Source organism: Coffea eugenioides, chromosome 9 (genome assembly GCF_003713205.1).
Source record: "Coffea eugenioides isolate CCC68of chromosome 9, Ceug_1.0, whole genome shotgun sequence".
Classification (NCBI taxonomy): domain Eukaryota; kingdom Viridiplantae; phylum Streptophyta; class Magnoliopsida; order Gentianales; family Rubiaceae; genus Coffea; species Coffea eugenioides.
Genome location: NC_040043.1, coordinates 156038 through 168204, shown reverse-complemented (window position 1 = coordinate 168204; position 12167 = coordinate 156038). Strand labels below are relative to the sequence as shown.

At 32.9% G+C, this 12167-nt stretch overlaps 1 protein-coding gene across 1 annotated transcript; it reads right to left on the bottom strand.

Annotated features, from left to right (window-relative positions):
• Positions 1 to 320: 320 nt before the first annotated feature.
• On the bottom strand, positions 321 to 1684 carry LOC113782654. Its single transcript, XM_027328527.1, has one exon. The coding sequence runs from the start codon at positions 1448 to 1450 to the stop codon at positions 494 to 496; it is 957 nt and encodes a 318-aa protein (XP_027184328.1). The 5' UTR covers positions 1451 to 1684; the 3' UTR covers positions 321 to 493.
• Positions 1685 to 12167: the final 10483 nt, after the last annotated feature.

Sequence of the window (12167 nt, the reverse complement as noted above, 5' to 3'; positions counted from 1 at the left end):
CATCCATTTTGCACGACAATGATCAATACATGATGAGACCAGTAGCATGGGTAGCCAAACTCTAAACATTTGGAGCGGTTTGCAGGTATCCAAGTCCAAATTACTAGACTAAGAGAATTAAACATGCATTATTCCTTTCACTGGTTTCCACATGGACTGATTTTTCTCTGCAATATATGAACAATTCATAGGGTGACTCAAGGAAACAGAAAATCATAACTCCTACTTATAATACAGCTTGAACTATCAAACCTAAACATGTGAAAAACATGCGCAGCATATACCAAGATAGAGCAAAGCATATGGAGGCAAATGCAACGTACATAAAATAACAACTAGCTAGGTTTATTACTGCAACAATGAAATACAATTGTCACAAAACACACACACCCCTTTGAAATTTTTTGTCTTTACAGATATCATTTGGTTTCCTTACAGAGAATCCGAAACAACACAGGGATTTAATAACCTCTCTTGCCAGCAGGAGTTCAAGCTAAGCATCCAAGTTCTCCATCTGAATGCTGCTTTTGAGAGGCACATACTCCCCAAGATATCCACCAAGATGGTCATAAAGAGCACTCTTATCAATTCCCTGATGATGATAGCTCTTACAAACATAGTAAAACACGCTTTGCACCAACAACCCCACAAGATTGACAATCACTAACACCCCAACCAAGAATCCACCAACCAAAATTCTTGGCAGCACACCATAAGAGTCCCCACCATGAACCACAATTGAACCAAAAAGGGCATTGATCACCCCACAAATTGCCAAATACCCAAAAACAAGCCCAAAAGCAATCCGGGTTCTGCCCTTGAGCAGCTCATAGCTCTTTTTCATAGCCGCAAATCCATAAACAGGCTCAAGAACAGACACCACACTAGCCAAATGCCACAATGCGCTTATATAAACATGAACCACCAAAAACAGTACAAAAACAACCACCATCGAAAACAAAAACAAAGGCACATTTTCGGTATCCACAGCTATAATCAGAAGCACAAGAAACCCGATAAAAATCACGTTATAAATCACCATAGTGAGCGTAACCCACATGAAAGTAACGAAAAGCCTCTTAAAAACAGAAGGGATGGCTGCCATTGTGGAGGAGAAAGACACAGGCTTGGAAGTGTAAAGCGAGGCAACAGTGAAGACTACAGCAGCCGTGGAAAGAAGGGAGAAGGCAAAGAGGAAGATGAGGTAACAGAACTGAAAAGTCAGGAGCTTTGTCCATTGGGAAGTGTGAGAGCCAGCAGGGTCAGCTTGAAGCTGAGAAAGTATGGGGTGAGTGAAGAGGGAGTGGGCTAAAATGGCAAAGGAAAGTGGGAAGATTAAGGAAAGCGTGGTGAGGTAAAAGGTTTTGGGAGATTGTTTTGGTATTGAAACTGATTCTTTTAGGATGTCTGGTATGGTCAAGAATTGGAGTTCTTCCAGGGAGAGATCCATAGCTGTTTTCTGATGTTGACTGGATAGATAAATGGATGGACGGATGGATGGATTCTTGAGTTTTCAGAACAAATACATGAATTTGTCTGGAAGATTACTGGGTTTTTCTTGAGTTTCTATGTGGGGTTAAGTAATCTTGGGATCTGGAAATTGGGTAGGAGGAAAGTAAAGGAGATGAAGAAGAAAGGAAGAAACAAGAATGCGCTGAAAAAAAAAAAAAGAATTGGTGATATCAGATATGAGCTACTCCGCTAGTTTGCTTCTTGATGGGAATTTGGTTCACCGCCACTTGCAAACAGTCAATTCCTTTGTGTGTTTAATTGTTGGCAAGTAAATTGTTCCCCTCGTTCATTGAAGAAGTGCATCATTTTTGGATAAATTACACTTAATTCCTCTATATTCATATGCTTATCTTAGTTGGCACACTCAATTTTGTTTATCAGAACGATTTAGAAGGGGATTGACATTCACATTTTCACTCAATAAATAATGGCTAACTGAGAAGTGCAAATATCACCTCTTATTCAAAATGGGTTCATACTGATTTTTCTGATACAATTAGTACACTATGTCTACCTTTACCCTATTCCTTTAATTTTCTTGCCATTTCATTTTTTCAAGCCAATAATTTTAAAACATTATATTACCTTGAATGATCCTTTATTTACTTTAATTCATTGTCAATTTTGGTGCAAATTTTTATCATAAATTATTCACTAATAATGAGCTATAGTAGGGTAACTTTATACAAACTATAAACATTAGATAGTCAATTGAATATCCCTTAAAAATATAAACAATCGAATAAATAAAATTTTTGGGTTATGATAGGTAATTAGCTATCGATTTTTACAATCAAAGTATTACAATTATCTTCATATTCTTTTGCAGAGAATGGTTGAAAATTTATTTATTTTATAAATCATTATTATAAATGAAAACAAAATATAATTAAGATGTCACTAGTGAAATAATTTATATTTAAAAATAAAGGAAAGACAAGCGGGAAAAAATAGAGCGAAACAAAAGGAAAAACAACTGAATACTTCTTTCTTATATGAAGGTTTTAAAAAGGGGTGAGAAGTCATGACCAACAAAATTGGAGGCACGAAGTGAGATAAGGGCATAAATACAAGGGGGTTGAGTATAAAGGTGTTAATGGGCTTGGAGGCGATTAAGACCCGAGGAAGCCTGGTCTGAAATTGGGTCGGGCAAATTGTTTAAGCAGTAAATGTTGACCAAGTGGCAAATGCTGGGATCGACATCATACAATGGACAAAACCGTACGTCGCTTTTTCCATTGTGCGAGTAAAATTGGGAGGCCTGCTAACATTTCCGAATGATGGATAAGGCCCTCTCGATACTTAGGTTGTAATCCGTCACACCTAATTTGTACGATTGTATAATAGAAGTGCGTAAATGCTGTTGACATTTATAAACGTCAATTGTGTCAGAATTACGTGACGTGATTTTTTTTTTTTAATAGTATAGATCGTTTGATCCAAATAAATACACATTAATGGCAAAAAATACATCCAAGAAATACGATATAAATCTGAAATCAATAGATATAACAAATCTAGCAAAATGATACAAATAAAAATAATATTGATACTCCTGTATATCTTTCATTCGGATGAATCCTTGTAACCTAATACATCAGTGCATGTCTGCTGACAATCAAATCTGATTAAAACTTGTTCAAGCCTAAAAAGAAATTTAGATCTGACAATAACGGAGATATTTCAAATCTAAAGAATTAGATTTTAGATTTATAAAATCTCAAATTTCACAAGGATAAAAACCCAAAAAACGCGCACAAAGAAAAACCCAGAAGAGAGTAAATCTATGTTTGAATTTATTATATTTATGACTAAATCATGACTACAAATTATAGGGAGGGTCGTCTCTAATAACTCTTCCCGACGCTTGTTCGAGTGGCATTATGTATACGATGATGATGATTATCAGTCAACGACTAAAGTTAGGGTCTGTTTGATAACATAAAAAAGTGCTGAATCTGAATTTTTTCAAACATTCAGATGTTTTGAGTGTTTGATAAATGAAAATCTATTTGCTGATCTTGTTAAGCAGTGCTGAACCTGTGTGTATTTTTTTCAGCACAAGAATCCTAACTGAATGCTTAATTCTGATAAGATTCAATAGAATTACTTCAACTACCTTATCTTATCTACCAAATCTACCATTATTTGTTCATTATGTTCAAAATTCTTATCTGATTAAATAACATAATATTCTCTATCTAACGATTTTTAGTTTCTCTTTTATCCTTTTTTAATGATTTTTACATCTTCTCCATACTCCTCATATAATATATTTCATTTTTTATATTAATTTGATTTAAAAATAAATATTGTCATTTTCATACCTAACAATTTTAAACTAATTAAATCATAGATTCTATTTCTTTTTTGAATGAAAGGATATAAGGGCAAAATTGTCAAATTAAACTTATTAAGCATTCAGTTATAAATATTTATCAAACAGTATAAATAGGTTTAGCATTAAAATTCAGACATTCATATATTTTTTTCGGTGCTTAAAATTCAGCAAATTAATTGTTTCAGTATTCAGAATTCAGAATTCAGACTTCAGAATTCAGATTCAGTTTTATCAAACGGAACCTTAGTCTAGTGAGAATTGATGAATTCTTAAGCCCTTATACCAATGGCATATATTATTTTTTTCACCTTCTAATTTCTTTCGGAGTCTTTCCCTTGTATGAAGTAAAAAGAATGCTCATATTTAGATTTACATGGTGTTAATTTGTGAACTTGTGGATATAATTAAGAAAGTTTAATGCAAAAAAAAAAAAAATTAGGATTGCCTGAAAATTGCATTAGAAGTTGGAATAGTAGAAAATAAAAACAGTTTCAGGTTCGACTTCTAGAGCATTATCTTCCATTTTTTGTCTACATCTGTTTCATTTGGCTATGTGTGTTTTCTGGATATGTGTGTGTATGCGTGTTTTTTTTTTTTTTTTTAAATCCTGATATACCATCTAATAACATTAACGAATAAATTTCTCTGGTATCATCTTGTTTTGATTGAGTATCCTTCTATAGTCCTGGGTCATTTGTGTTTCCCAGACACCAATCTGTTAAATTCCGAAAAAACCAGGTTGACAAATTCTGCATTTTTTCAGTTAAAAAAAAATTTTACAGTGTAAATGGGAATTAAAGACATCTCACTTGATACTCCTTTCCTTAGGGATGGCGCGAGCACCCGCTCCGTGGGGGCTAATGGAATGGGGGGAGGGGGAATTTTTTCCCCTCGTTAATAAACGAGGCAAGGAGCAGAGGAGTATTACCCCCGCTCTGCCATCCATTAGAAAAATTAAATGTTTGTGTGTATATAATTAGTTATAAATATATTATTAGTTATAAGTATTATATAATGTATATTATATATAACATTAATAATTATACATATATATTAATAAAAATTATTAATTAGTTATACTCAATTTATTAATATATTTATATTAAATTCCTAATGACAATTGAAGTAGGAAATTAAAGACTTGATGACCAATGACATGTTTTGGGAGGATGATTTTTAAAATTCAAAAATGATAACTTGACCACTTTAGTTGTATTTATCTCATCATGTTGAATTGTATTCAAATAACTTTTATTTGATTATTTTTATGAATTTCAATTGTAAAATTACAATGAATAATGACTTAATTATATGTTAGCATTTTAAATTCTTGATTTTTGACAAAAATTTGATTATAATATAATTATAAGACAAATTTTAGTAGCTCGTACCTGCGGGGGGAAGCGGGCGTTGGGTGGGGGCAGGGGAGACTAGTGGACAGCCTCGTCCCCACCGCCGCCCCGTTACCATTCCTGCCTTTTCCCTCAAACCATTAAACTCATCCCTCTCCCCACAAAATTCTGCATTTGACTAGCCAAGAGCAGTAACTGCAATATGTGTTCCCTTAATTACTGTCGAATAAAATGTCACTTTCCTTATCGTCAAGAATCAAAAGACAACTCCGAGGGAAAACCCCATGGCCATGATTTTCATGTTGATCATGAGTTCATGACTCAAGATCCAAGAACTTCTTTCCATGCGATCCAATTTGACATGATGGTTTTTGGTAACTCTAAAATGGATTCTTAGAGTATTATCAGTCATTAGTCACAAGGTTAGATTTTGATCCACTATTTATCTTATTATTTGTCATAAGTATGATGTATTAAACACTAGGATATGTAACTTGTATGCTGAATTCAAAAAAAAAAAAATGCTCCTTTTAGATAATTATTGTAATGGAAGCGAGAATATGAGCTTTTATGACGATGATAATTGGCAGATTTCTTCACTGATAATATTATTTATTATCATCCAATGATCTAAATCTTGCAGGATACCAAAATTGTGATGTTCTTTGGATTCATCATTATTTGTAGAAATTCGCCCTACTAATTTGCTATTAGGCTGTATAATTAATATCGACTCTTCATTTTGTCAAAAATTGTAAGGCCTAATAGTTTTGGAATGCAAATATACTAATATGGATATACGTTTGACCACACAAAATTGGAGTGAGTTCTTCAAGAACTTTTGTGTGGGCAAAATATGAAGAGAATTGGCCTAATGTCTGTGCCGTTCTATCATAGCTATTTCATCCCAAATTACCACCACATACAAATTCATACTCGCAGTTTAACCACGAATTATTGCTCTTTTTTTTCAGAAAAAGAAAGAAATCTTACTGGGGGGTTTTTTTTTTTTTTTTTTAGGAAAGTTGATGTTATGCCCAAAGAACTAGATAAGAAATCACCACCATGATATGATTCACACACACACATATATATATGTGATTTTGAACAACAAAAGTTACAATCAAAGCAGAAAACAGAGGGACTTGTCATTTCTTTCTAACGCCGAGATCGATCCAAAGATAACATAAAAAAGCTTAAAACGCCATTAATGAACTTTATTACATCAAGCTAGCCCATGGCACCTATTACATGCAGAGCAATTCTTGATCATGAGCTCAAGCCTTAGTCCTTTGCAGGTGGAGCAAAAGTAGGGGGATTAAAGAAAGGACTGGGAAAAGGGAATATTGGTGGAAAAGGAAAACTGGGAAATCCAGGGATTTTAGGGAAACCAGGAAGTGGAGATAAACCACCTGGGGAGGGAGGTGGAAGGGGGAAATTTGGGAATGGGGATGGAAGGGGGAAATTTGGGAATGGGGATGGAAGGGGGAAATTTGGGAATGGGGATGGAAATGGGAATGGAGGAAAAGGGATGGGAAAAAGCCAGGTTGGGGTGTTAGGAGCACCAACATTTCCACTGTCATCTTTTACCTCCTCCAAATTTCGAAGCTGCCGAGCACTGCAAAAATTGCAAGAAAAATTCATGACCAAAACCAAGATTACCAGGGAGATGAATTTGAGAGCCATTTTTTGAGAGGAAAATGCACCAAGGGGGAGAAGAAAAAGAGTGAGGTAGTGAAACTGGATTCACCAGCAAAGTGCTTATATAGAGGTAAATGCAGCTCTTACATTTTCTTGGCCTAGGAAGCTTGGTAAAGAAATTTGACCCTTTGGTTCCCTTGGTCACAAAAATTAATGTGCTTAACTGTAAGAATTATTGAGGTTAAAAGGAAGATGAACTGTGTAAATTGTGTTAATGGATTGCATGAATTCTTGAATGCGTGTGGAATTCACACTCTGCTATTTGGCACATACTAATCAAACACTCAACCATAAAAGTTTGCATTTAATTTACGAGATTGCATTTGTTTGTTTACATTAATGTTTATTTGACTGTAGCAACAAGATGACAAAGCGCCAGTATGCCACCGAGAAGGATTAAATGACTACTATGTTAGTTATGCGTTTTCTTGAATTTGTTGTGTCAAAGAAGAAGTGTTCTATAATCAATATTTTGCTAAAAAAATGAATTTTTTTTCACAGAGATTGACATATAAGAAGCATGGAAAATCTAGAATGACTATGAATTGCTGTTACAACCGTTTACGTTCCCGGCCCGGCCCGGCGGTCGAACCGGTCAACCCGGTGTACCCGCCAGTAGACCGGGCCGGGTTTCTAATTAGATCGGTTAAGCACTGGAACCGTTGACTAGTCAACGACCCAGTGGTTCAACCGGATTAAACCGGAAACCCGGCCGGTTTTGTGAAGAAACCGGTTTTGAGGAAAAAATTTTACAAAGTTGTTGGCTGGATTCGAACCTCTGACCTTAGGTAAAGTTTATGACAAGCTCCCCACCAGACTACTTCGCTACATGTTAATTAGTTATCATTCTTACGCTATATGAACGTTTTATCAATTTTATCTTTATTCTTTTTTTATTTCTCCAAAACAAATTTATTTGGAATCTTTTAATACAAACTTATGACCACCAAATTCTATAAATTATAAAATAGATTTCAAAAATAACATATTACATAATTTATTTTAAAGACAAATATTGTTTTTAATAATTTTTTGCACTTAAAATTTGTAAGTAACCTAGATAATTACACTAAACATAGATAAAATTTTACACTTAAAATTTGATGGATCACTAATTAAATTTATGTTTTGATGATTCTTATATAAATTAATTATTCTATAGCAAATTAAATCAAATGAGCATTTGTTATGACATTATTTATTAAAATTTATATCATATATCCTATATAAAAAATTATAAGATATAATATTTAAATATATTTAGTGACCCACTGGTTCAACCACTCACCCACCGGTTGAACCAGTAACCCGTTGACCCATCTCCTTCGCCGGTCTCCTTTCCGGGCCGGGTTTAATAACTATGGTTTATATACATATATTTTTCACTTTTCTATGTCAAATATAATTAGTAAAATTTTAATAAACACGACGTTGCCAGATTTCAAAAGTAAATATTTTAAAAGTCCATCTATGTACTAACGAGTGGGGTTAGCCTAATGGTCAGAGAAGAACTTTTAGAGTTTTTCCTTCTATGAGGTTCAGAATTCAAATTTTGTGTATGGCAGTTTATTAATGCTAGTATGCTTGCCTAATTTTAATTTTGTGTATGGCTGTTTATTAATGCTAATATGCTTGCCTACTTTTTAAGATTACCGATCGAACTTCTTGTGTAGGAAATCCTTTACTAATGCTAATGTGCTTGCCTACGCATTAACATGCTAATTCTAATGCTAATTTACTAGTGTTGAGTCTGTGTAATAATAAAAACCTACTCATAAGAATATTTATTCCAGTATAATGGTAAGTAGGGTCGTCTCCACAGGAATTAGAAGAAAAATTTGTTTCTTTCCAAACAAAGCCAATTAAGGAGGTTTTAGAAAATTAAGATTAAAATAAAATACTTAACGAAAATAACAATAATTAAACGAAAGCAAATTAAATTTAAATCAAGGATCAACAAGCTCTAGTCAAGAATATAACTTCGGAAGTGGTTCATGCAACTGTTCTTCGATGCAAGAATTATTTCATCTATTCGATAATAAACAGGTTATGGTTGTCAAACAAACGATGACAACCAACTTTTTATCGTCTCGATAGTTAAGGTACGTCTGCTAGCTACTTCCTTAACAAAAAAATAACTCTAGATAAACTCGTAAAATTTAATTTCTTGATTGCATTAGAAATTAGAAAATTCATGTTCTAATTAATGAACACACTACCAAGATTCATTCAAATTAGATCATATGTCTCCCTAACATGAAACCAATCACGCTAGTCGCTACTAATTTAAAACAATTAAACAATTATAGATTTAACTATCCTAATTGACATTAGTTTGTCAAGTTGAATTAAATATCGAGCTCTTGATATTGAAACAACAAAAACACCCATGAGAAATTAAATCAGAAAACATACAAAACGAAAACAATTAGATCTCCCAGATGTAGATGAATCAAATCCTTTGTTATTTCTCAATTAGAAAAGAAAACTTAGTTGCGCATGGCCAATTAAAACAATTCACCCTATTTTTCCAAAGCCATTCGCACAGTGTTTGATAAAAGAAAAACTAAAGAAACGAAAAGAAACATGTTGCCCTCGTTTTCTTTTTCCTGATGCAAAAGTCACCACCCCCTGTTTCTTGCCTGAGACTAATCATATAAAGAGTCCAAATGCAATTCTCTATCTTTTCGGAAGTACTAATCACTCAGGAATCCGGCTTTTCTCTCTTCCCAGTTTGCTAGTTCCTGTCAACTACTAATAATAAAGACGTGTTTTCTAAATAGAAAAGATACTACAAAAGATAATCTTCTAGGGTTTGTTTGGATTGTAAATTATTTGAGATATTTTTACTGTAGCACTTTTTGTGATGTGATGCATATGAGATAAAAAGATAATTGAGAAGATAAAGAGCTGTATTGAAAATTGTAATGGTGATGTAAGCAAATATATTTGGGAAAATAACCTACTATCCAAACAAACTCGTTTCCTAATCCAATACTATAACTAATAAAGAAAATCAAAGTCTTCCAAATCTTCACCCAAAAGCTATCCGAAGTTCTACTCGGACTTGGAAATCCCCGTGTGCAAATTCCAAATCATCTGGACTCGATAGCAATTCTTGAAAAATCATCAATTTTATCACTTTTTGCTCCACTTCCCTACGATTAGCACCAAATACCAAATATAATTAAAATCTACCTAATAATGCAATATTTGGCAAATACCGAGGGGAAAATAATCATAAACTGAATAACAATTTTGCACCCTATATCACCTACACATTAATAAGCTAATGCTAATGTACTTTTTCAGAGTACTGAACTTCTTGCGTAGAAAGTCCTTTACTAATGCTAATGTGCTTGCCTACGCATTAATATACTTGCCTACTTTTTAAGATTACCAAACTTCTCGTCAAAAATCGGATTAGTAAAATAGAAACAGGAATACAAAACAAAGTTGATAAAAAATAATATTAGATTGATACAGTGTCTATACATGTAATTCCTTTGGAAGTTTTAAAAAAAATACTTCTTACATGCATTTCTAATAATACTCTTCTTTTTTTAGTCAGAAACATACGCATCACATCATATATAAATATTACTGAATAATACCAAAAAAAAATACTTTTTAAAATGATTTTCAATCAAAATCTTCCTTTCATGTTATATATTGTCTACTTTTTTATTTATTTATTTTCTGATGTTGTTGAAAGTGAAAGGATTCAAAGGGAGCATATTTTGGCATTCCAGTGAGTGTTATTTAGGCCTGTCAATCGGGCCTAATGAGTCGGGCTTTGATGAGCTCAAGCTCAACTCATTTAATTTGAAACATTTTCGGATTTCGGACTATGAGTTTCGGGTTCATAAATGTGAAGCTCATACTCAACTCACATAATATTCGGGTTGTGAGCCTTAATCGGGTTTAGCCCAAGCTCACTTATTACTCCTTAATTTTCTTCATATAATTACTATAACTATTAAGTTGTTAAACTAATTTAACATTTACAAGACTATAATATTAAAACTAAACATGAACAAATAATAGTTCTTAAAAAGTATATAAACCAAAATTTTTTTCAACAATATTTATATTTAATTCGTTCAAAATGCATGAAAAATAGTAATAAAACATGCGATCATAAGCCAATACATCTTTAAAAGTTGAAACTTTTTTTATAATCTTGTGATTTAAATCCAAATATGCTTGATGATTTTTGTGTTTGTAGACCAAAAAGAAATTAACCAATATTATGCCAGTACAAAAATTTACTCAACCAATAAGAAAAGTTAGAGATTTAGTTATGCATTACTAATATTGACTCTCAAGAAAGCTCATGAAAGAGTCTTTAGATATATTTTTGTGTTTTGTAATTTATATATATATTTAGTATTTAGTAATAATATATTTGGATATATAATTATACATAATATCAAAATATAAATATTATATATATAGGTAATTAAAGGGCCGGGCCTATATCGGGTTTGAGCCTAATAAGGCTCAAGCTCGGCTCATATTTAATTCGGACCTTTTTTTAGGCTCAAGCTCAGCCCGACTCACTAAATGATCGGGCTCATCGGGCTTTTTATCGGGCCGAACGAGCCAAGCTCGGGTTGGTCCAGCCCCATTGACAGTCCTAGTGTTATTACTAATTCGACATGTTACACCTGCTCAATATGAAGAAGTAGAATTTTTTTCTCATTTTCCACAAAATATTACATTTTGTTTGGATTGTATTTTTTTTTTGAATTTTTTGTAAAAAATTACTGTAGTAATTTGATATATGTGAGGTAAAAAAATAATTGAAAAATGTGTTCACGAAGAACGTAACAATTTTCCATTTCATCTGTTACTTAATTATGATATACCATTAGATAATAATAAGTACCATTGGGTACACAAATTAAGTAACTACTAGCCATTTGGGTTGGTGGTCACCACCAAAGACTTTAAATTTTGGTAGGTGGGAGGTCAAGTGTACACAAATTAAGTCGGATGTTGAGAGAGTTTATTGCCCTAATTATCTAAGTGATAGTAAACTCCTTTTCTAACTTTCTGACCTTATTACAATTAGCTAAAGACAACATGCTGCTAATTCATAGCAAAACATGCAGAAAAATATTCCGCTAGCAACAATAAGCATAACAAAAAAAAAAAAAAAAAATCTTCATGCGGATCTTTCAATCAATTGATAATAAATCATTTTTCTACTTCAAAGAAAAAAAAAACAATAAGCATAACGTAGTACTCAAAAGTGA